The sequence below is a fragment of the Microcaecilia unicolor genome, chromosome 1 (genome assembly GCF_901765095.1).
Source record: "Microcaecilia unicolor chromosome 1, aMicUni1.1, whole genome shotgun sequence".
Lineage (NCBI taxonomy): Eukaryota > Metazoa > Chordata > Amphibia > Gymnophiona > Siphonopidae > Microcaecilia > Microcaecilia unicolor.
This window is the reverse complement of record NC_044031.1, coordinates 420863334-420890148: the sequence shown is the minus strand read 5'-3', so window position 1 is coordinate 420890148 and position 26815 is coordinate 420863334. Positions and strand designations below refer to the sequence as shown.

At 42.3% G+C, this 26815-nt stretch overlaps 1 protein-coding gene across 1 annotated transcript in view; it reads right to left on the bottom strand.

Moving 5' to 3' along the window:
• The window catches only part of ZNF236 (zinc finger protein 236), a 502799-nt gene that overhangs the window by 51886 nt on the left and 424098 nt on the right, over positions 1–26815 (bottom strand). The window contains exons 24-28 of the mRNA XM_030211824.1: positions 22861–23003; positions 22499–22745; positions 22158–22337; positions 16945–17103; positions 10753–10940 (exon numbers count right to left, since the gene is read on the bottom strand). Coding sequence (XP_030067684.1) covers positions 10753–10940; positions 16945–17103; positions 22158–22337; positions 22499–22745; positions 22861–23003 — 917 coding nt within the window. The remainder of the gene's footprint in view (positions 1–10752; positions 10941–16944; positions 17104–22157; positions 22338–22498; positions 22746–22860; positions 23004–26815) is intronic.

Sequence of the window (26815 nt, the reverse complement as noted above, 5' to 3'; positions counted from 1 at the left end):
GAACTCAACTCGCCGTGTTTGGAGGAAGAGAAATGCTGCCTATGACCCAAAGAACACCGTCCCCACTGTCAAGCATGGAGGTGGAAATGTTATGTTTTGGGGGTGTTTCTCTGCTAAGGGCACAGGACTACTTCACCGCATCAATGGGAGAATGGATGGGGCCATGTACCGTACAATTCTGAGTGACAACCTCCTTCCCTCCGCCAGGGCCTTAAAAATGGGTCGTGGCTGGGTCTTCCAGCACGACAATGACCCAAAACATACAGCCAAGGCAACAAAGGAGTGGCTCAGGAAGAAGCACATTAGGGTCATGGAGTGGCCTAGCCAGTCACCAGACCTTAATCCCATTGAAAACTTATGGAGGGAGCTGAAGCTGCGAGTTGCCAAGCGACAGCCCAGAACTCTTAATGATTTAGAGATGATCTGCAAAGAGGAGTGGACCAAAATTCCTCCTGACATGTGTGCAAACCTCATCATCAACTACAGAAGACGTCTGACCACTGTGCTTGCCAACAAGGGTTTTGCCACCAAGTATTAGGTCTTGTTTGCCAGAGGGATCAAATACTTATTTCCCTCTGCAGAATGCAAATAAATTCATATACTTTCCACAATGTGATTTTCCGGATTTAATTTGTGATGTGCTATCTCTCACTGTTACCAATAACCTACCCTTCAATTATGGGCTGCTCATGTCTTTGTCAGTGGGCAAACTTACAAAATCAGCAAGGGATCAAATACTTATTTCCCCCACTGTATAAATATGTTAAAAAGCAGAGGTCCCAGCACAGACCCCTGAGGAACACCACTATCTACCCTTATCCATTGAGAATAGTGACAATTTAACCCTACTCTATGTTTTCTATCTTTTAACCAGTTTTTAATCCACAATAGGACACTTACCTCCTATCCCATGACTTTCCAATTTCCTCTGGAGTCTTTCATGAGGTACTCTGTCAAATGCCTTTTGAAAATCCAGATACACAATATCAACTGGCTCACCTTTATCCACATGTTTGTTCACCCCTTCAAAGAAATGCAATAGATTGGAGAGGCAACATTTCCCTGCACTAAGTCCATGTTGGCTGTGTCTCATTAATCCACGCTTTTGAATATGCTCAGTAATTTTGTTCTTTATAATAGTTTTCACCATTTTGCCCGGCACTGACGTAAGGCTCAACTGTCTATAATTTCCTGGATCACTTCTGGATCCTTATTTAACAGTCGGCATTACATTGGCCACCCTCCAATCTTCCGGAACCACGCTTGATTTTGAAGATAAATTACATATTACTAACAATAGTTCCACAAGTTCATTTTTCAATTCTATCAGTACTCGGAGATGAATACCATCCGGTCCAGTAGATTTGCTACTCTTCAATTTGTCAATTGCGCCATTCCATCCTCCAGGTTTATAGCAATTTCATTCAGTTTCTCTGACTCGTCAGCTCTGAATAACATTTCTGGCACCTGCATCTCTCCCAAATCTTCCTCGGTGAAGACCAAAGCAAAGAATTCATTTAATCTCTTTGCTATGGCTTTGCCTTCACTGATTGACCTTTTTACCCCTTGGTCATCTAGCGGTCCAACCGATTTTTTTGCCAGCTTCTTGCTTTTAATAAAACCTAAAAAAAGTTTATTGTATGTTTTTGCCTCCAACGCAATCTCTTATTCAAAGTCTCTCTTTTCCTTCCTTATCAGCGCCTTGTATTTGACTTGCCGTTTCTTATGCTGTTTCTTATTTTCAGTCGGTTCCTTCTTCCATTTTCTGAAGGATTTTCTGTTATCTCTAATAGCTTCCTTCATCTCACTTTTTAACCATGCCGGCTGTCATTTTATCTTCCTTCCTCCTTTTTTAATACATGTAATATTTTTGCCTGGGCTTCCAGGATGGTATTTTTGAACAGCATCCAAGCCTGTCAATTTTTGACCTTTGCAGCTTCTCATTTTATCATAGTCTCCTTTTTGAAAGTTAAATGCTAAAGTATTGGATTTCCTGTGTGTACTTACTCCAAAGTAGATATCAAATCTGATCATATTATGATCACTGTTATCAAACGGTCCTAGCACCGTTACCTCCTGCACCAGATCATGCGCTCCACTAAGGACTAGATCTAGAATTTTTCCTTCTCTTGTTGGATCCTGTTCCAGCTGCTCCATAAAGCAGTCCTTGATTTTGTCAAGGAATTTTACCTCCCTAGTATGCCCTGTTATATTTACCCAGTCAATATCGGGGTAATTGAAATCACCCATTATTATTGTGTTGCCCAAGTTTGTTATCCTCCCTAATTTCTGATAGAGGACCATAAAATTATGAGTGGAGTGGAATAGGTAAACACGATTTGATTGGTTACTTGGTCCATAGTTAGGCTCTGGGATGTCTCGCTAGATAATCTGATAAAAGCATGGTTTACAGAAAAAAAACTGGGTTTACAAAAGGTTTGGACAAATTCCTGGAGGAAAAGTCTCCAGGGGTAAACAGGAAGGAAATGATCTGCTTTTTGGGATCCTGCCAAATGGTGACTGTTTAAAATCAGGATACAGGATACAGAATGACACAGAGACAAAGCTAGGAAAGGGATGGTGAATAAGACTGTACCCTGAGTATTGCGTTCAGTTCTGGTTGCCATATCTTAAAAAAAGATATAGCGGAATTAGAAAAGGTTCAAGAAGAGAGACCAGAATGATAAAGGAAAGGGATGGTGAATAAGACCGTACCCTGAGTATTGCATTCAGTTCTGGTTGCCATATCTTAAAAAAAGATATAGCGGAATTAGAAAAGGTTCAAGAAGAGAGACCAGAATGATAAAGGGAATGGAACTCCTCTCGTATGAGGAAAGGCTAAAGATGTTAGGGCTCTTCAGCTTTTAAAAGAGACAGATAAGGGGAGATATGATTGAGGTCTACAAAATCCTGAGTGGTGTAGAATGAGTAGAAGTAAATCAATTTTTTACTCGTTCCAAAAGTGCAAACTCAAGAAAGTTACACAGAAATACCTTTAAAACAAATAGGAGGAAATATTTTTTCACTCAACAAATAGTTAGCTCTGGAACTCTTTGCCGGAGGATGTGGTAACAGTGGTTAGCGTATCTGGGTTTAAAAAAGGTTTGGACACGTTCCTGGAGGAAAAGTCCATAGTCTGCTATTGAGACAGACATGGGGAAGCAACCGCTTTGCCCTGGGAATTTTAGCCTGGAATGTTGCTAGTATTTGGGTTTCTGCCAGGTATTGTGACCTGCCTTGGACACTGTTGGAAACAGGATATTGGGCTAGGTGGACCACTGGTCTGACCCAGTGTGGCTACTCTTATGTAAGTTTGTCTCCATCTTCACAAACTCCATTCCCACCCCATCCCCGCAAGCTTTGTCCCCCACCCCCATCCCTACAATTCCATTTAAAATTACTACCGCTACCGCACGTACCCTTTCTGATGTCATTCTCTAATACTGGGGCTTGACTGACCTTTGTCTGACCTAGTAGGAAATTCCTAAGTTCTTATGCTGCAGTTTTAGAAAAAACTTAGTTGATGAATGCCGATTATTTTGTCATGTTCACATGTTAGATTCTCTTTTAACTGGACTAAAGTTTAATACAGTCCTATAGTGACTAGCCTTCTCCTTGAATGTCAAAAAAGCTGTGATATTTTTTCTATGAAACAGATTTCTTCCAGCTTTTTCCTACTTTTACATTTACTCAATCTCTTCAAAATTCTAACAATCTAGGCTCATTTGCCCCATTCATATAGTACCTAACTTACACTTGACTTGCTACTTAACAGCTTATTCACCTCTTTCTTTTGCTGAATGCAACAATTGACCTTTCATTATATTGTTCTTACTTGCTTTGAAAAGATGCTGTCATTGCGAATTTGGAAAAATTACCATTGAGAATTTTTTTTTTTAATTTCCATGAAGTCTTTATTAATTATTAGTTCACAGAATCTGAAACATATTACAACATGAGTATCATATTACATGTCAATTGTGCAGAACATAAGTCTCCAGAAGTATAGCAAGTAAATAATACAAAGAGTGGTAAGAGTCTCATGCTATACCAAAAGAAGACTTCTTACTGTGTTAAAATACCTAGTGAATTATTCAGAATAACCAGTTCAGAACTTCAACTTTTTTAATACATTTTTTGTGTATTAAACCCCGCTTCCATATCACTCTTGTCACTCAGAACCCCAACCCACCCCACCCCTCCCTCCCCCCTCTCACCCTTCGGGCACCACCATAACAGAGGACATCAGACAAATTACACATGAAGGAGAAAAGGATCCCAGGTCAAGTGCCATCTACACAGTTGATTGCTCCGTTCCGCTAGGAGTCTCTCCATCTCGCAGATATGCCTCAATTTTTGAATCCACCTATTAATCGGTGGAGCTGTGGTCTGCTTCCAATGAGCAGCAATTATGACTCTCGCGGCACTTATGGCCTGTCTCAAGAAAATTTGCTGGGTGTGGGAGAGACCTGCAGCTAGAGCAGAAAATAGGAAAAGAGTCGGGCTCCAAGGTAACAGACTCCCCGTCCACCTCTGCAACCTGCTACGAACCGCTCTCCAGTAGGCCTTAACCTTCCTGCAGGTCCACCAAATGTGTCCCGCTGTGCCCCGCACCCCACATCCCCTCCAGCACAGCCCCGCCAGCACAGCCCCGTCAATTACCATTGAGAAATTTTAAGGTGCTAGTGAAGAGACGTCATAACAAAGCTAAACTAAAGTGAAGAAAGTCTAAGTACAAAAACTTCCAGACAGCATATCTCAAGTTAGTTTAGTAGTGAAGGGGTTAACTTTAACAAGGTGCCTAGAAAAATGTTTGAAAATACACCTCTCTCTGCTCTAAAAATGTCAGCCAAAACATGGAAGAAACCAGAATACTATCTTTAAATTCAGAGAAACATTTCAGGATACAACTTCTATGTAATCAGAATTTTAGGCAGTTGACAAGGATGAGTTTTGTAGGATGATTTCTATACTTAACAGAACTACTTCTGTTTTAGATTAGTGGCTCACTAGCTGGATTAAAAGGCTAAGGCCAATATTGTTGCCTACCTTTACCGAATAGTTAGACTTTCATATACAATGTACATCTGGTATTAAAAACAGAATCAACTTTGGACTTGGTTTTGGTCTAACTGCATAGTTTTATTGATCCATATTGTCCTACGGCTATACAACAGCATGGATTTCATAAAGGCTATGGAACTGAAACATTAATGGTGTCTTCATTTCATAGGCTACTGAGAGGTTTAGAAAAGGCAGGAATCAAATCAAGAGAGGGATCTCAACACTACAAATCAATTACATAAAAAACAACAATGGAGTTGGCCTTGGACAACAGGAAGCAAATTTACAAGGATGATGAAAGTTTATTTAAGCAGACCTATATTTTGGCATTTTCCTGCTTTATTTCCCCACTGATACAATTTATACATAAAAATACTGATACATACTAGGTTTCTCTGACTAATAGATCATCAACTTTTTTCCTATAAAGGAGGTACTTAGCTCTATCCTCAGCATTGCCCTTCTTCATATGATAATGTCTATATTGCTGGAGCTCCTTAGTAAGGGTCATGAGTTCCCTATTTTGTATCTTCCTTTTCTCAACTAAAAACTGCTTTTGCATCTTTCCAATATGTAATATCATTAATGTCACTAGTGGCATTAATGCTCTTAATCAGATACTTTTTGAAGGCTTCGTTACATTCACATATAAAAGCCATCACATTCCTCACCATCACCCACACTTTTGTCTGCTCCCTTCTTATGAAGATTCCATCCCCAATTAACCATTCCAACAAGAACCATATACGAAACATCAATTACAATATTTGCCTCACCCTGGGCTTTCCCTCCCCTCACCACCCAGTAATATAAATGTGAATGAGAAGGATATGAAAAATGTGCCAAAACACTAGCACAATCTATAGGGAAGGTGTGACGTTTGTGAGCCCTTGGCCCACAGGTGGCCGCGTGAGAATCACTCAACCACCTCTGGGTAGACCGAGTCCCCTCAGAACTAAGAGTACTCCCAAGAACTGGACTGGACCACAAGTGGAAGATGAACTGAGGCAGCTTTATTAGTAGCAAAAAACACAAGGCTAAAAGGGTAGCCAAACGGCACAGATAGGAAAACAGGCAGCCTAGCTATACAGTCTAACCTAGCTGAAGCAAGGCAAACATAAAATAAGGTAAAGTAGAACAGCCTAGCTGTATAGGGAAATCAAACATAAGCAGCCTAGCTGCGCATCTCAATACTAGCAGAGCAATGCAAACATATGGCATACAGTAGAACACAATAGACTAGGCAAAGGGCCCACCCTAGCGGGACAAAGACAAACCGGCAATACTTGGCTGACAGAGGTAACACCACTAGCGGTTAAGGAAAGGGTTCATTCTGTCAGTACACTCAGATGAGCTGCTGAACAACCGTGGCAAGCTCCCTCAAAACCAGAGTGGAGCAGAAGCAAAACAAAAGGAAAAGAAAGAGTCTCTTGAGGACCTGCACCGCAGGTAGAGACAAGAGCAGGTCACTCCGCTCAGACTAGGGATGTCACCTAACACAAGCAAACAGTCCCTGAAGCGCCCAAGCCGAATGCTCCCAAGGCAGACAAGATTAAGCAGAAAGCCTGAGCCAACGCTCCCAAGGCAAGCAAGGTGAAGAAGCCAAACCTGAGCCGGTGATCCCAAGGCAGAAGACTAAATGGCCCAGCACAGCAACCAAGGGCCAGGAACAGCCCATGTGGACCCCTCCGCACTCCAAGCACCGCTCCCTCATCCAGAGATGCCTCGAGATGTGGCCTAAACTGCAGCACTCCCCGTCATCCAGGCCACACAGTCCAAACACAGCACAAAACCACTCACTGCATACAGCGACCAAGGACTCACTGTGGGCGACAGGAAGATCAGCTGAGGCACGGAAGGCTCTGGACTCGCAGGCAGGCTTCACTGGACCAAAGCATAAGGTGAAAGCTGTAGGCAAAGTTTTTACTCCTCGGGACTACCAGGCTTGAAAGCAGACTTACACTGGAACACAGCATAAAGGAAAAGCTGTAGCAAAGCTTTACCACTCAGGACTACCAGGCTTGGAGGCAGACTTCCACTAGAACACAGCATTAGGAGAAAGCTGTAGGAAAGCTTTAGGCCATGGCCTTGCGAAGAAACAGTAGTTGGAACTAGCAGAGCCCCAGGCAGGCCTGGGCTTAATCAAGGGTAACTGCCAGAACCCTGAGCACACTCAGAAGCGAGCTTAAGAAGTGCTCAGTACTGATGTCATCACCAGCTTGGCCTCCACCACTCTACAGTGACCCCACAGGTCACTGACTGGAACTGCAGGTAATTTTAGAAGGATTAGGAGGAACAGGGCACTGACGAGCAAGGCACGGACATCGCCAACGATGACCATGACATAAGGCCTTTGCCTCAATTAAAACCTTCTCCTCCTCCTCCTCTTTTCAGGCATCAAGCATTTTTTAAATGTCCACCTTTGCCTGGGCTGAAAAAGTCAATTTGCATTGCTCTAAATGGTAACCTTTATTCTACTGCATCCATCCGCTTGCTATCCTGTCCCCTGCTACTACTACTAATCATTTCTATAGCAGGTCTTGGTTATTCAGGGAACAAAAAAATAATCATGGCAGGAAAAGTAATTGTTTACTGTATATGGTTCACCATTCACAACTGCAATCTCCATGATGTAGTCCACCTCCAAATGTCCTAAGAAACAAGCCCACAGTACTCACCACTTCCTCCAGTCACAATCAACTCCTGGCCCACTGCTGTTGCCCAGCCTGCAGAAAAGTTTTTGCATTAAATTGCTGCCCTACCTCCTTAGAATCAGTAGTCTAGGACTGTAGAAGTTCCTCCACAAAGGCCCTCAGTGTCTCCACAGTTTCACACATCATAATGCAGTTGGCATGTGTAACTCTCACTATCACAGGATAATGGACAGCAAACTGGATACCCTGGTTGTGCACATGACAGCTGGCCGTAACTCCAGTGGAGAAAAGTAATTAAAGAACAGCACCCGCTTTCCCTGATACTCTAGTTTTCAGTTTTGCTAGCAGAGCTGCATAAATCCTCTCCTTCTCTGCATAACTAAGTAAACAGGCCACCACTGGTAATGGCCATCTGTTGCCTTCCTGCCTGGCTCCTGCTCTACTTTCACAGATGTGCCTGCTGAGCCAAAGCCTACCTTCTTCCCAAGTCCACAACTCATGGTCCCTTTAGGCTTTTTAGCAGCTCCACTATCAATAGATTATTGTGAAGACCCTGTTCTCCTGTTACAGTCAGTTTTGGGGTGGCTTTTGGCCTGCAGGTTAAAGGAAGTTAAAGCAAATTAGGGTTTGCTACATAGCTGTTTTCAGACCAGGACTGAAATTTATTTTTAAGAGAATTAAACTGTTACCATTAAATATAACGTACAACTGAGAAGGGCAATGAAAATGATAAAGGGGATGGGACAATTTCCCTATGAGGAAAGGCTGAAGCAGTTAGGGCTCTTCAGCTTTGACAAAAGATGGTTGAGGGGAGATATGATAGAGGTCTATGATGTGGAACAGGTAGATGTGAATTGCTTGTTATCTCTTTCCAAAAATACTAGAACTAAGGGGCATGCAATGAAGCTACAAAGTAGTAAATTTAAAACAAACTGGAGAAAATATTTCTTAACTCGTGTAATTAAACTCTGGAATTTGTTGCCAGAGAATGTGGTAAAAGCAGTTAACTTTGTGGGGTTTAAAAAGGGTTTGGATAGCGTCCTAAAGGAAAGGTCCATAGGCCATTATTAGAATAGACTTTGTGAAGATCTGCTGTTTATAGGATGGGCAGCATAGGGTGTATTGTACTGTTTTGGGATCTTGCCAGGTGCTAGTGACCTGGATTGGCCACTGTTGGAAACAGGATGCTGGGCTTGATGGACCTTTGGTCTGTCTCAGTATAACAACACTTATGTAATCCAAGATGCTGAGCCAGAGAACACAGCAACGTGGAGCTTGGATATTTGTTCTGAGTCATGGGTCACAGAAGAACCGTGGTGCAAGGTCATTCTGAGGGCTTGGCAACCTAGCACACGTGTGCCATGCCATGTGGATGGTTAAAGGGTGGATCTGTTGAGACTCCCGTTTGATGGGTCTATCAGAGAATGGGTAGTCCTTTAGCAGACTAGGCCTTTGCATCACAGGACAAACTTTCATGACTTAATCCTCATTAAGCTGGACCAATCATGAAATACCAAGCTTCAATACTTCCATGTTAGCCTGTCAACAGCCAATGAGAGAAAATACTATTAATGCCTATGAACACAAATCTTATAAAACATGGGATTTCCTGGACATTAGCCAATTGAAGTGGAATGTAAGAAGGTGATCTCCAGCCCAGCAGAAGAACTGGTGCAGAGGAACCAGAAAGATTGATCTCAGCAAAGAGGGGGAAAAAGCATCTCTCCCTGGACAGTGGTAAGAAACTTCTATTCAAATTGAGCTAACATCAAAAATGCTACAATAGTGAAATTCTGTTTTAAACAGACCCTTTATGGAACAGTATTGGTTTGACAGCCAGCAAAGTCTAAAGAGAAAATTCTTTAAAGTAAACAGTGGGCTAATAGGTAAATATACTGTATTCATCTTGATCTTGTGTCAAAAGACAGAAGTTGTAACTTTTTACATATTTCCTTTAATCAGAAAATAATTAAAATAGCCTAACTGAATCTGTAACTATTAATTTGAGCTAAATAAAAGCCTTACATTGATTCCCAAGCAAGCTGTATTCACTGTGGTCATCTCTTGTTTATATAGAAGCATTGCAACAAGGAGATTATTCAGGGAAATGCTGAGAAGCATTACCAATTTCTGTAACACTCCTCATCATCTAGCTTTTCTGCCACACTTTGCACCACTCCTCAAGTTGTGGTCCTGCACTTCAAATACCTTGATTCTGACCTCCTGGTGAGACAGGTGTTGATCCGCTTGCTGGATTTCAGCTGACAGACCTCCAAACTCTCCCTTTGATCATCAGTAGAGGCTTGGATCTTGGAAAGTTTATCACCCAGAATTGCTGAGCGATTTCGCGAAGCTCTCTAATAGCTTCCTCTTATATAGTACAAACTGGCACCACCACCTCAGCCACTATTTTGACAGGCTCTTCTCTATTCTTTTTCTGAGTAGGCTGCAGGGCCTTAGGCAGCATAACCATTAGTCTTGGAGTCAGCGATTGCTGCTCCCTGCTCCTACACTGTACAGTCTTCAGCTCTTATTGCTGATGTTACTGGGAGAATTCATCGTCTGAAGAAAATAGAGGTTTTTTTTAGGTGCCTATGGGTAGAGCTGGAATAGACAGCCTCCTCTCAGCACGCCATCATCGAGTAACCCCCTGCACTATGAATTCTGACTTTGTTTTCAGCGTTAGTGCATCACCAACTTAAATCCTAGCTAGCAATTCTGAAATAGAAAACAAAGACTGCCTCCTCTTATCCACTGAGATGATTTCTTCAGAAAATTAAAAAAGTTGTACTACCGGCATGAGTTTCACTGTTTAATCTTATTAATCTGGCCACACAAGCAAACACTACAAAGCAAGTTTTATAAAGAGAAGTTTAAAAACAAATGATTTGTCTTTGCTCAGCTACCAAGTTCGACTACCATATATGCTCCCTCGTCTCCCCCACTCACACTCCGGAATATGCCTTTTGGTAAAAGTAATGATATTTATTTGTTAAAAAGTAAACATCATAGCTCTCCATCAGAATACACTTACTTGTGATGTGATATTAAGTGTAACTGCATCCAGTCCTCCTGACAGCATACCCTGTGTGTCAGCTAGAGTTAGGGTGACACTGCCATCTCCTCCCACTCCTGCTGGTGACATTGCTAAATTTTGAGTTGACACTGGAGTTTGTGACATAGATGTTGTTGATGGAAGGCTACCAGATGATGGTGTAAGCTCTGTTGAAAACGAACACACACTCAAGAAGAAAGCAAAGAAACTCCAGGCATCAAAAATATACTGAAGAAATCACTTAATTTTAGCTTAACTACTGAATGTTGGATACTTATTTGTGAAAAACACCTATTCAAAAAGCTGAAAATTGTGTGCAATTCTGATTGCCGTACCGTAAAAGATATAGCAGAATTAGAAAAGGTTCAAAGAATGGTGACCAAAATGATTAAAGGATAGAACTTCTCTCATATGATGAAAGGTTTAAGAGGTTAGGACTCTTCAGCATGGAAAAAAAGATGGCTGAGGGGGGATATGTCAGAGGTCTACAAAATACTGAGTGGTGTAGAATGGGTAAACGTTAATCGATTTTTTATTCTTTAAAAAAAGTACAAAGACTAGGGGACACTCAAGGAAGTTAGACGCTACTACATTTAAAATGAACAGGAGAAATTATTTTTTCATTCAACGAACAGTTAAGCTCTGGGTTTTAAAAATGTTTGAACAAATTCCTGGAGGAAAAGTCCATAGTTTGCTATTCAGACAGATATGGAGATAGCTTCTGCTTATCCCTGGGATCAGTAGCATGGAATGTTGCTACTATTTGGGATTCTGCCAGGTACTTATGACCTGAATTGGCTACTGTTGGAAGCAGGATATTGGGCTAGATGGACCCATTTCTTATGGTCTTGAAAATGCTACTTATATCTATACTACAACCAGATCTACGCAATATTATTTACTATTCAAATTCAAGTGTATTCAGATACTACTGTTATTTAACAAATATTACAATACGTGATAAGTATACACAAAATAATTTATCATTATAAAATGCAAAGGGAAGGTAATCTTTAAAAAGGCTGTGAAAGAACAAGTGTGTAAACTGGGCCTATTACATAAAGGCCAAAAAAATGTCCATAAAGAAGTGTACAAATAAACAAAATATCTTCTTTTAAACATTTCCACTTATATTAGTCATGTAATCTTATAATAAATATTATAAATATTTATAATCTGTGGGAAAGACAACTGTTACTTACCTGTAGCAAGTGTTCTCCGAGAACAGCAGGCATATATTCTCATATGTGGGTGACAACATCCATGGAGCCCGGTGTGGACATGGCCAAATGCACTGTTACTTTAAATCTTTGACGCAGTGCCCCCAAAGCGCATGTACGAGTACCTTCCCGTCCAACGCTCGAGCGCAGGACCAGCAGTACAGTAAGAAGGCTAAGAAAACAACTCCAAGGAGAGGCGGGAGGGATGTGAGTTTATGCCTGCTGTCCTTGGAAAACTCTTGCTACAGGTAACTTAGTTTTCTCCGAGAACAGGCAGGCATATAGTCTCACATTTTTGGACTCACTAGACGACAGGCTCACAACATAAATGAATTTTGGCAACTAAGTAGATAGTGAGCCTGGTGGGAAAAAAAAGGAATGGAGAGTGGGGTTGACTTTAAAGTGGTAAAAAGATTCTGTACGACTGATTGTCCAAACTGACTATCTTGCTTAGAATGCTGCTCTAGAAAGTAGTGAACAGTGAAGGTGTGGATAGAAGACCACATAGCTGCCTTGCAAATGTCTTCAACGAAGGCAGAGCAGAAATAGGTTACTGAAGACACCATGGCTCTTACATTGTGCACAGTGACCTGGCCATGAAGGATCAGCCCATCCTAAGTATACGTGTAGGAGATACAGTCAGCTAATCAAGTAGATATAGTAGGTTTGGTGATGGGAATCCCTAATCTGTTAGGGTTGAAGGATACAAAAAGAGGATGTTCTATGAGGTTTTATACACTCCAGATAATACTTTAGAGCACGCTTGCAGTCTAAGGTGTGCAGTGCTGCTTCTCCAGGATGAGAGTGTGGCACAGGGAGAAGACAGGAAGAACAATGGACTGAGGTGGAACTCCATACTACTTTAGGGAGGAATTTGGGGTGGGTTTGGAGTACAATCCTGTTGTGGTAGAACCTGGTTTAAGGTGGGTCTGCTACTAAGGCTTTAAGTTCGCTTACTCTTCTGGTAGAAGAGTTATTAAGAACATTACCTTATATGTGAGGAATTTCAAAGAACAGGATAAAAGGAATGAAGCTGTTCAAAAGGAGGTTTCATGAGAGCTGTGAGGATGACACTGAGATCCCAAGTCACAGGAGGTGGTTTGATAGGAGGTTTGGTATGAAATAAACTTTACATGAATCTTACTATCAAGGGATTAACAGAAGCTGGTTTACCATTAACACTGAAGTGGAACGCACTAATGGCACTCAAGTGTACTCTGACCAAGTTAGTTTTGAGGCCAGAATCTGAAAGATGAAGGAGGTACTCCATAAGGGGAGAGTTCCTAGCAGGGTCGAATACTTTGGGCTGCATACCAGAAAGAAAACCTTTTACACTCGAGACAGCAACATTTTTGCATAGAAAGTTCCCTAGAGGCTAGGAGTATCCTAGAGACTCTTTCAGGAAGGTTTAAGGAACGTAAATCTATGTCATCAGGAACCAAGCTGTCAGGGCTAGAGAGCGAGGGTCTGGATGGAGGAGAGACCCCTTGTTCTATGTTATGAAGGGTTGGAAAGGGATTTGACCTTAATGGTTCCTTGGACGATAACTATAGAAGAGGGAACCAGATTTGACACAGCCAGGAGGGAGCAATTAGAATCATGGTCCCCTGGTCTCAATACAGTTTTAGAAGAGTTTTCCCTATGAGAGGTAATGGGGGAAAAGCATATAGAAGATCTGTTCCCCAGTGGAGCAAGAAGGCATCTGGGGCTGTACAGCTGAAAGCATAGATTCTGGAACAAAAGCGGGGAAGCTCGTTGTTCTGAGGAGAACCAAATAAGGTCTACCACTGGTGTCCCCCACTGTAACTACAGAGATGTTGAGAGACCATTCATGAGGCTGAAGGACTTTGCTCAATTTGTTTGCTACAGCATTTTGTTTGTTGGCTAAGTAAATAGCTCATAGAGATGTTTCGAGAAGCTTCTCAAGTCCATAACTGGATTGCTTGCCGACAGAAGTGGTAGGAATGTGTTCCTCTTTGGTTGTTCAGGTAATACATCACAACCTAGCAGTGGCGTAACAAGGGCGAGGCAGACCGCCCCGGGTGCAGATCAAAGGGGGGGGGGGGGGGAGGGTGTTCTACTCTCGCTGCTCCGTTGGTCCCAAGTTGGTCCCTTCTCCTGAAACTTTAAACTTGTTCCGCAGCCCATGCCTTCAACCTCCACCCCCACCGGGCTGCCGCCACCACTGCTGCATTTCCTCTGGGTGGCCCCTCTCCATCTTTCACCCTCCTCCAGCCTGCGTCTTCACCCCCACCTGGCTGCTGCGCTGCTAGTCTGCCAGAGAAGCAGGGGCAGCAAACAGTAAATATCTTGGATTACTGGGTCTCTGCACTACTCGTGGCTGCCGCCCCCGCCCTTTTGAGGTCACTTCTAGTTCTGGAGCAGAGCAAGCAGCCATTAGCCCCCCCACCCATTATTAATATTTTTATTTTATCCTGCCTTGACTTTTTTTTAAAGCTTTTTTGCTGCTGCTGGCTGCTAGCTTGGAGCAGGAAGAGCAGAATGGGGGGGCATGAAATGTAAAAAGGAGAGAGGGAAGCCAGGAGCACTGGATGGAAGGGAGAAAGAGAGGGCAGATGATGGATGAAAGGGGCAGAGGGAGGGGGAAGAAGCTGGATAAAAAGGGGCAGAGAGAGGGAGCAGATGTTGGATGGAGGGGACAGGCACTGGATGGGAGAGAAAGGGCAGATGCTGGATGGAAATGGGCAGAGAGAGGGGGGCAGATGATGGATGGAAGGGGCAGAGAAAGAGAGGGCAGACGCTGGATGTAAAGGAGACAGTGAAGAGCAGATGAGAAAAGCAGAAACCAGAGACAACAAAGGTAGATAAAAAAATTATTTTTCTTTTTTTCCTTTAGGATAAAGTATCATTGTAGTCGTGTTAATAAACGATTTAGAAACAGAAAATGGAAATAAGGTAATTTTTTTATTGGACTAATTTTAATATATTTTGACTAACATTCGGAGACCAAACCCCATTCCTCGTCAGGACAGGATACAGTAACAGCAGTATACTGTACTGACCTTAATTAAAAAGGTTTTGTTCTCTGAAAGCTAAGGGCCCTGTTTACTAAGGTGCACAAGTGTTTTTAGCTCATGCCACAAATGCAAGTGTGCCCTTAGCGAGGCTTAGTAAACAGGACCCTTTATATTTTTCACAGTACTAGGGGACATATATTCATACATCATAAGTATCACTGATGGGGGGGGGGGGGGGGGTTAAAAAATTATCAGTACTGGGTGTCAAATACGCTAGGTACACCACTGCAACCTGGTTGTTCGTTCGAATGAGTATTACCTAATTGAGGATGCAGTCCTGGAAGGTTTTGAGAATGTTTCAGACCGATCACAATTCCAGGAGGTTGATATGATGTCGTTTCTCATGGGACCAAGAACCGTATGTGTGTGCAGACTGTCAAGGTGAGCACCCCAACCTACCATAGAGGCATCCATGGTGAGGATCTTGTGATGTAGAAGGGACTGAAACAGAAGACCTCGAGTGAGATTCTGGGATACCATCCACTACTGTAGAGAGCTGCATAGTTGTGAAGTGACTCGAACATGGGCCAAGAGTAATCCTGTGGCTTGGGACCACTAAGAGGAGAGCGTCCACTGAGGAATTCAGAAGTGGAGCTGAGCCAATGGTGTTACATGGACAGTTGAATCCATGTGACTTAAGAGGCGAAGCATCTGATGAGCAGATACTTGGTGGATTTGAACACATGAGTGGAGAGATGCCGTAAGTTGTTTACTCTCAGTTGAGGAAGGAAGGCTTGACCCTGAGTATTATTGAGGAGAGCCCCTATGAATTCTAAGGTCTGATCCGATTGAAGAAGTGATTTGGGGTAATTGATTACAAACTCGAAGAGTTCTAGGAGTTGGTGGCTAATAGAATGGAGGTGTGTGCTGACTCCTGGGAGGCTGCCATCAGTAACCAGTTGTCTAGGTAGGAGAAGACATGTATGCCCCACCTGCGAAGTGTTGCAGCTACCACTATCAGGCAGTTCGTGAATACTCGAGGAGCTGAAGCCAAGCCACATGGTAAGACTTTGTATTCATAATGCAGAGCTCCATAGCAGAAGCAGAAGCACTTTCTGTGGGCATGGAGAATTGAGGTTGTATCAGAAGTAGTGTTCCTAGGGAAACCATGCAAAATTTTTTTATTTGAGTAGAAACTTGTTTGAGTTTTGTAGATCGTGAATTGGTCAAATTCCCCCATCTTGCTTGGTATGAGAAAGCTAAACAACTTGTAAAAACAGATTTTGTCAGGTTGAGTGCACTTAGAAGTGTCCGAACCAGGCTCCGTGAATGATGCCAACCACATGTGAGAATATTATGCCCGCTTTTCCTCAGAGAATAGTACTTATTAATCTCCTATAACATACATCAAATTCTTATTCATTCAGGGACTTCATAAATAAGGAATTCAAACCAGTTCATCTCATTCACAATTTAATCATGTGTCCGATATATTTATTTCAAATCAGTCCTAATTTTTTTTTCCAACAAAAGCACAAATAATTTTAGCAGATTCAGATCCAGAAATAAAAGTAGATGCACAAATGGCTAAAAACATGTGTACATTAAGGTGTGATCACTTATATCAGCTCTAAAAAAGTATAAATGCCTGCACCTAGTTGCAATCACGTTATGTGCACAATAACAGAATTCCACCCTTGTGCACACACACCAGCAAAGTATGCATCATCAAATCATGACATGTACCTTTCCAGTCAGTATTCTATAAGTGGCCATTTAAATGCATACCATTCTACAGATTAAAACTAGGCAACTACTTACAGAATTACCCCAAAGTGTTTTTTTGTAATTAATAAGAATGATGTTATTTGCAAAAAAGAAAAAACCCAAAACAACCCCCACCCCACCACACACAAACCATACACATTGTTCATTATGAAAAAAAAAATGATTTCAGCAGAACTATCCTGTACCTGAAGTAGTAGTCAATGTTGATCCCTGAGAGAGAAGCTGATCATTTCTTATAGTTAATGTTGCACCAGGTGACTGATTATTTATTGTGGAGGATGTCAATCTTATGCTGCCATTCAGTTCACTGTTTCCAGAAGAGCTATGCGGCACAAGTTCTTGACCTAAATGAAATAATTAACACTGATTCCTGCTAGAAAAATAAATTTCTTAAAAACAAAATTTTATAGTACACATATGCACTGTAAAACAAACCCATGAGTAGCTGGAATATCATTGCTATAATTGTCTATTTTATTTCTACAGAAGATACTGGATACTTTTGGAGTGGAGGAGTCGCCCAGTGGTTTGAACACTTAGGCTAAGAACCAGGGATGCCAGGCCTCAAAGGTTCAGATCCCACTGTGGCTTCTTGTGACCATGAGCAAGTCACTTAACTCTCCACTGCCTCAGGTACATTTTCTACACACCTACTAGTAGAAGCGAGTATCTAAGGCAGGAGAAAGTCAAAGACATTTATATGAATTAATGTGCTCTCATATTTTTTTTGTTGATACTCTCTATTGTTTTGAAAAATTCATTTAGTACTAATTCGTTGTGCCTTCTTATGACTGTGGCCAATTATAACCAATTAAAATCATTATTGTTGCTATGAGTGCGGTACCTGAAAGGTTCTGTTAATAATTCCACTCCTGGTACCCTAGGCCATTTATTAAACCTAAACCTGCAATTTAACACAGTACCAGCAGCAGGTGTTTTCTGAGGATAGGAGACTAGGAATCATCACATATGGGTGTCATCCAACAGAGCCTGTGTGGGGCTTTTGAGAGTAGTTCACAGCGTACGCATGATCGTTCCTACCTATAGCTGTCACATGGGACCCACTGCAAGTTTTGTGCCTTCTGACCAATTAAAAACATAAAACCTGGCATGTTTTCCAAAATTATACCAGCTAGTAAACAAATTACTTAATCCATCATAGCCATTAGAATCAAATAATTCAGTCCCATCAGATGAAGACTTGGCCAATTTTTTTAAATAAAAAAAAAGTCCCTTAAGGAGAGCACTATTAATTATTTAGATTTTCTTGATTATACTAATGTTGAGCAGGTTGAACAAAAACATGTGAGAAGACTTGGAGTCTTTTTAAGATTCCAGAATTGGCGTTACTGGAATTATTTCTGAAAACACATTCTTCTTCATACTGTGCCCTAGATTATTGTCCAAATTCAATATTAAATCACAATCATATTTATTCGCTTTGAATGGGCTGTGTTGGCATTGCCACATGGCTTTTATACCTAAGGTAAATGGAGGGTTAAGTAACTTGCTTAAGGTCATAAAGGATGGCAGTCAGATTTGAACTCTGGTTTCCTAGATCTCAACCTACTACTCTAAGGTTACTCCTCCACTCAGGGGGTTCTCAACCCAGTTCTCAGGACTCCCCAAGGCACTCTGGTTTTTAGGATACCTACAATGAATATTCATGAAATAAATTTGCATATACTGCCTCTGTTATATAGATACCTCTCTCATGCATATTTATTGTGGATATTCTGAAAATGTGACTGGCTCAGGCTATCCCGAGGACTGGGTTGAGAAGCAGAAATTAGGTCTTACTTGCTAATTTTCTTTCCTGTAGTCCCTCTAGACCAGTCCAGACACATGCATTTACCTTCTCCTACCAGCAGATGGAGACTGAGAACTACCAACTAGTGAACCCATCACTTATGAATCCTGTGCACTGTCCTCACTAGGCAGTATTTTGTTAACAAAGCAGATAAAATGACATACTACTTCCCCAGCTTAACCCAGGAACAAGAACGCAACTTCACTTGAGCGATCAAATTGCTGAGAAATCGAGGCCAAACTGTTGAGCTTGGAAAAAATAAAAATTCACAAATGGGACCTAATACAAATAAGTACAGAAAATTACTATTCTAAAATATACTAGAATTCATACAGAGAACACCTAGGATGGATTCTGGACTGGTCTGGAGGGACTAAGGGAAATAAAATTAGCAGTTAAGTCCTAATTTCTCCTTTCTTAGCATCCCTCCAGACCAGTTCAGACCTGCAAGACGTATAAAAGCAGTACTTTTCAAGGGTGAGAAACAGCGAGGTCAGCAAGTAGGATCCCAATGCTAAAAACTGCTTACTGGGATGTTTGAACATCCAGACGGTAGAGTTGGATGAAGGAATGAAACGATGACCAAGTAGCCAGCTTGGAGATCTCCTGTGGAACAATAAGACTACACTCTACCCAAGCCAAGGCCTGTCCTCTAGTAAAATGCATCTTCAATACTGGAGAAACTGGATGACTCTGAAGGTATACGGATTCAATTGCCTCTTTAATCCAATGTGATATTGTAGCTTTGGAAAGTGAACCCTAGAAGGTGACCGTCCCAGATTATCTCCAGAACCCACTGATCTGAGGTTATTTGGGCCCACCTCCAGACAAAAAGCTTCAGATGACCCTCCCTCCTCCACCTGAAGAACCAGAGAATGGACACTGTGAGGCTTTAACACCATCTGCACCTCACAATGGGGCTTCCCAATCACCTTTTTGACCACCTCTAAAGGACTGGCCCCATATTGCTAACCTGTCACACAGACAGCCACTGCTTCTTCCAGTCTGTAACACCTGACTCCTGAAAATGACCCTGGTCTGACTGAGCATGTGTCACATTGGGCTGATCCTCTCAAAGACAGGGCATCTTGGATTCAGCCAAACTTTTCACAAAATGTTCCAGATCCTCTTCAAATAACTTTTTCTTTAGAGGTAATTTACTAAGGCTGCTCTTGGAAGCTATAATGGCAACCAAGTTTCTCATCCATAAAAATCTCCATGCTGACACCAACAGGGGCAGACGTATGAATAAGATTGTACAGCAAGTCTACTAAGGAAGGCCCTTCCCATCTCTATCTAACCTGGTAGAGAAACATCTCATCACCAACCAACATGACAATAGTTCAGCCCAACAAAAACAAGTCCTTGTCACCAAACCACCACAGACTGCTGCCTGCAATCTGGTCATGAAATCAATAAAGGAGAGTTCCTCATGGGGAGATCTTCTCCTTTCATGAGGCACAGTGGGGGCTGGGATGCCAAGGGACCCCTCCTACAAGAGGATCCCTGGCTCCTAATCAGATACCCAGGAATGGTTCAGATCAAAATCACAGAAGGGCTCCTGATGAGAAACCCGAGTCTGCACCTCCCTTGGTCCATTGGCCTAGTGGCCAGACTCTGGGCAGGAGCATCAAAGGACAAAGGTCCACCTGTGGTCCGAGGAAGCTGCTTCCACGATACACTGGAGAATGACACCACCTTCATCTGAGCCTTTCAGGCATTGGCATTGATGAGTGATGGACAGACATTGCATAGGCTTCTAGGATGGGTTCCATCAGGGCAGAAACTGATGCCCTTGATGCTTTTGCATCATGGTACCTCAATTCTTCCTGCAGCATGGCCTGTATCTCCACCTCCAGGTCCGGCATAGGCCACATCCTTATGCTTCAGGGTCGGAAGCTGATGCATCTACTCTGGTGCTTTGGAGGGGGAGCTATCCTCTTAGTGCAGACGCTTTTTAGGTATCGAAGATATTGATGACTCAGTGCTCTCAAATGCCATGTCTTGATGCCAATCCTTCTTGGCCTCTGCCAAACTCACGATATCGGTTCACCATGCTGTCAATGAGAATGACATCAAATCCTTATGTGTTCCTGGTGCAGGATCAGAAGATGCCCAATACTGATCGGCTCTGTCAATGATCGATGTCAGGGCAAGGGAAAACCTTCTTGATGCTGATGCGTCCCCAGTGTCTGATGCAGCTGTGGGAGTAATATTCAGCACCAAAATATGTGTGTTGATTTTCTCAATTCCTAATGCTTCTTGATGAAAGCTGTGAAGAAAGTTTACACAAAAAAGGATTATGGTTGGGTCCTAAACATGACAGGCATCAGGAATGAGTACCCCTTAGGAACACTGTCCTGGCACACATGGAACAAATTTTAAAAACTGCAGGGAGTTTCTGAGACATGCTACGAAAAATAGCCAAAGCAAACACAAATGGCTCAATTTTGTAAAAAAAAAAAAAAAAAGGGGGAAACTTACCCAACCAGATGTCCAAAGTCTAAGAGGGCCAGGTGAGCTGCAGAAAAATATGGAAATTTATCGAAATGCTGAAAAATCTAAGAAAAGCTAAGGAGAAAAAAGGGAGATCAAGTCCTATGTGAGGAAGTAGCATAACCGCACAAAAGAAAGTACAAAACCGGGTTCACCCACCATTAAGAGAAAAAACAAATTGACCCACATGACAGAGAGTAGACATACATGTCCTCTCAGCTCCATGGAAAAATAGAGACTACACTAGTCTCACATGGCATTGGCAGGTTGGAAGGAATGCACATGCGTAGTGAATGTTCCTAAAATCTTCTACAAGAACACCACTGGGGAGCGTCTCCACTGTGAGCTCCGTCAGATGATATGAGAATATGCTGTCCTGTTTGTACTCGGAGAATAACATAGACATTTACAGCTATTAGAAATCCCTGTGCTTATTGCTAACTGGCCTTTTCACTTCGGCGCAAAGTTGACTTCCAATCACAATGACCATTCTTCTTTAAAGAACGCAACAACCATCTTCCCTCCTGTTTGAATTACAGAGTTCTCTATGAGGTAGAACTCTTGTTTTCCTCAACCAAATTCTTTCCTCTTCACTCTGTAATTTCAGAGTCCATATACAAAGAACCCACATCCAATCCACTCCTCTTCTGAACATGGGCCCCATAGTAAAGGGCATATAATGAGCAACTGGCCCATCCTTTCTTCCTCAAAATGAACACACAGCAGTGATGGGATTTGAATTCATGTTTCAATGAGACTGGAGCCTTAATCTATTTAGCTACACGACCGTCTTAAGCAGCAGAAAAAGAAAATTATGACAAAAAATTGTGCTGGGTGTCACCTAAAAGCAAACGGCCACTAATGAAATACTAAATTTTAATATTCTGCATGTACTAGTAGCTGTGCCATGGCTCATCACCACTAATGAGAGCTCCGAGATGACTGAAAAGAAAAGCAAGTTGATAATTTCAATCTGCTCTGTCAGTGTTTCTGTAGGTCTTTTAGACAATGTAGATTTTTAAACATGATCTCTACATATAATACTTTGAAGATTTATCATCTGCCAATTGAGATGAAGTATTAACTACTAACCAGATATAGTGAGTGTGATTTCCTGTGGGGATCCAGATGAAGTTGGGGTGTTAGAACCAGCAGCTTGGGCGAGAACATGACTCAAACTTGAATTGTTGATAGTTAATGTGATTTCATGCTGATTATTAGAAGGTTGCACCAGGCCTTGAGAAGTCATAACCTGAGAGAGATCCTGGGTACCTAAGTACACCAAAAAAATATATATATTAAAGTTCATAATGAGAAGTGGTTTTCCTGTACTTAGAGCTTAAATCTTAACTGAATGTGAGTCTAAGAAATGGGGTGCAGGCATAATGAACCATATGTCCCTTGTGTTGCTGCAAACAGTAAAACAATCTTACCAGTATTATTAGATGTCAACACTGAGTCTTGCTCTGTCAGAGATCCAATTGTCATATTAGCAGCAGATGTCACTGTGGGCTGCAAGGACAAGCCTGTAACTGGCTGGATAACAACATTAGCTGGCATATTGTTCTCTGTTGTAGGCAGGGAGCTAGATTGCTGGGTGGAATTGGGATCACTAGGAAGCTGCTGGGACAGTAAATTGCTCTGCTGTAAAAGTGTCTGTTGTAAAATACTAGGATCAATCTGATAAGAAAGAAAGAGACAACATGACAACATGTAGTGCCATTTATTAACATGAAAGCAGGCTCTTTTCTAATGCTATAATAGATTAACAATGAAAACTTTAAAGGCATTCTACCTGTAGTGTGATATTGTTAATGCTGGTTGCATCAATTCCAGAGATCTGAACATTCTGTCCCACCAGGTTTGCCGCTAGCTGCAACTGTATTCCTTCAAGAGTAGCCAAACTACCATCTGTTAGGGACACCGTTAGGTCACCTCCTATTAAAAAAAAAGAAAGTGATATTATTAAGTTAAACTACTAAAGCCTTTTTTCTAATCAATAATAATATTTTTGTTGTCATTCATAAGCTATACAATTCTTTGCATAACAACACAAATTATAAACGTTCCTTGGTTTATAATGAAATGATTTATAATGACTGGGATATAGATATACTGGGCTACAATCTGTTCAAGAAAGACAGGGTAGGAAGAAAGGGAGGGAGGGAGGGAGGGGGAGAGGTATTATATGTTAAAGATAATATTAAAGTCACACAATTACAGGACCTTAAGGGTAAGGAAGAGGCACTGTGGGTCATCTAGAAAGAGGGAACAAATGTATTTACATTTGTGATATATATAGGCCTCCTTCACAGACAGAAGTGGACAGAGATTTTAACTGTAGACATTCAAAATATAACTGTGAAAGGGGAAGTTCTAATAAGTGATTTTAATATGCAATATGTTGATTGGGGTATCCTTATTTTTGGGGTCTTGCAGAAGTAGGAAGATCTTGGATTCTCTACAGGGAGAACTGTTCCAGCAGTTGGTAATGGAACCCACGTGGGATGGAGCCATACTGGACTTAGTGCTTACGAATGGGGAGAGTGTTTCTGATGTTATAGTGGGTGATCATCTGGCATCTAGTGATTGTCTAACGGTGTGGTTCAATATTAAACCAGGTGTGGAGAAGGTTCATTCAAAAGTGAAGGTTCTAAACCTCAAAAAAACTAACTTTGTAAAGATGGGGGATTACCTCAAGAAGTTGTTAGCTGGATGGGATCACATGGAACAAGTAGGAAATCAGTTGGCAAAACTGAAAGCTACCTTTTGTAAGGAAAACAAATAAAAGTAAGAGGAAAGAAGGCTGCTTTGGTTCTCAAAAGTAATGGCTGAGAAAGGTAAGGAAAAAGAAGTTAGTCTTCATAAACTACAAGAGATCACAGAAAGATAAAGACAGGAGACAACTGGGCTCATTTTCGAAAGAGAAGGACGCCCATCTTTCGGCATAAATCGGAAGATGGGCGTCCTTCTCACAGAGTCGACCAAATCGGTATAACTGAAAGCCGATTTTGAACGTCCTCAACTGCACTCCATCACAGGGACAGCCAAAGTTCAAGGGTGGCGTATCGGAAGGGTAGCAAAGGCCTAACACTAGGACATCCTCGACCCATAATCGAAAGAAACAAGGACGTCCCTGACAGACACTTGGCTAACTTTACCTAGTCGTGTTTTTCTTATGAACATGGCACAAAAAGGTGCCTGAAATGACCAGATGACCACTGGAGAGAATCGGGGATGACCTCCCCTTACTCCCCCAGTGGTCACTAACCCCCTCCCACCCTCAAAAAACATCTTTAAAAATATTGAGTGCCAGCCTCAAATGTCATACTCAGGTCCATCGCAGCAGTATGCAGGTCCCTGGAGCAGTTTTCATTGGTGCAGTGCACTTCAGGCAGGCGGACCCAGGCCCATCCCCCCCACCTGTTACAATTGTGGTGGTAAATGTGAGCCCTCCAAAACCCACCACAAACCCACTGCACCCACATCTAGGTGCCCCCTTCACCCGTAAGAGCTATTGTAGTGGTGTACAGTTGTGGGTAGTGGGGTTTTTTTTTTTTTGGGGGGGGGGGGGGGTTGGGGGGCTCAGCACACAAGGCAAGGGAGCTATGTACCTGGGAGAAATTTATGAAGTCCACTGCAGTGCTTCCTAGGGTGCCCGGTTGATGTCCTGGCATGTCAGGGGGACCAGTGCACTACAAATGCTGGCTCCTCCCATGACCAAATAACTTGCATTTGGTCGTTTCTGAGATGGACATCCTTGGTTTCCATTATTGCCGAAAATCAGAAACGACCAAGTCTAGGGACGACCAAATTTCAGGATTTGGACGTCTCTGACCGTATTATCAAAACAAAAGATGGAGGTCCATCTTGTTTTGAAAATACGGGGTTTCCCTGCCCCTGGATGGGGACATTTTGCGAGGATGTCCAAATCGAAAAGAGGACGTCCTTTTCGATTATGCCCCTCAATATCTGGAAAAGTTAAGAGAAGCTGGTAAAGTAGTCAGGAAAGCAAAGAGGCAAATGGAAGAAAAAATAGCCAATACGATAGAATGGGGGGGGGGGGGGGGGGGGACAACATATTTTTTTTGATATGTTAGTAATAAGAGGAAGTACAAAAGTGGCATCATGAGACTCATAGGTTAAAGGGAGAAATATGTAGAAGCTGATAAAGATAAGCAGAATTGTTTAGCAAATATTTCTGTTCTGTGTTCACAGCTGAAAGGCCAGGAGCAGGACCACAGAAGACAAACACAAATAGGAATTGAGGTGTGTAGACCCTGAATGATTTTCAGAGGACTGTGTTCATGAGGAGCTAGTTAAACTAAAGGTAGACAAAGCAATGGGCCTTGATAGCATACATCTGAGGTTATTGATGGAATTTAGGGAACTTCTGGCGGCTCTGTTGGCTGACCTTTTCAATGCTTCTCTAGAATCAGGAGCGGTCACAGAGGACTGGAGACTGACAGATGCGGATCCTCTCCAGAAAAGTAGAAGGAAGAGGTTGAGAACTACAGGCCAGTAAGTCTGACTTCTGTGGTAAGTAAATTAATGGAAATCCTTTTAAAACAGAAAATAGTGAAGTTCCAGGACCCAAGGCAGCATGGTTTCACTAAAGGCAGGTCTTGTCAGACAAATCTGATTAATTTCTTTCACTGGGTGACCAGTGGGCTCATTTTCGAAAGAGGACGTCCATCTTTCAACAGAAGATGGATGTCCTTCTCCCAGAGACGTCCAAATCAGTATAATCGAAACCCAATTTTGGATGTCTCCAACTGCAGTCCATCGCAAGGATGTTCAAATTTCAAGGGGGTGTGCCGGAGGTGTAGTGAAGGTGGGACTTGGGCGTGCCTAACACTTGGACGTCTTTAACCCATAATCAAAAAAAGCAAGGACGTCCCTGACGAACACTTGGACGTTTTCACCCGGATGTGCTTTTCTTACGAATAAGGCACAAAAAGGTGCCTGAAATGACCAGATGACCACCGGAGAGAATCGGGGATTACCTCCCGTTACCCCCCCAAGTGGTCACTAACCCCCTCCCACCCTCAAAAAACATCTTTCAAAATATGTCGTGCCAGCCTCAGATGTCATACTCAGGTCCATGACAGCGCATGAAGGTCCCAGGAGCAGTTTTAGTGGGTACAGCACTGAATATCAGACAGGCGGACCCAATCCCATACCCCCCCACCTGTTATATTTGTGGAGGAAACAGCGAGCTCTCCAAAACCCACTACATACCCACTGTACCCATATATAGGTGCCCCCTTCACCCATAAGGATTATGGTAGTGGTGTACAGTTGTGGGTAGTAGGTTTTGGGGGCTCAGCACACAAGGTAAGGGAGCTATGTTCCTGGGAGCATTTTATGAAGTCCACTGCAGTGCCTCCTAGGGTGCCCGGTTGGTATCCTGGCATGTCAGGGGAACCAGTGCACTACAAATGCTGGCTCCTCCCACGTCCAAATGGCTTGCATTAGGACGTTTTTGACATGGACGTATTTGCATTTGAAAATAGCCGAAAGTCAGAAATGTCCAAATCTAGGGATGTCCAAATTTAAGGATTTGGACATCTCTGACGGTATTTTCGAAACGAAAGATGGACAACCATCTTGTTTCAAAAATACGGGTTTCCCTGCCCCTGGATTTTGCCATTTTGCAAGGAATTCTCTTTCGAAAATACCCCTCCAGAGGACCCAGCAAAACATGAAGAATGGTCCAGAACTTTGCAGCTAAAATTTAATGCTCAAAA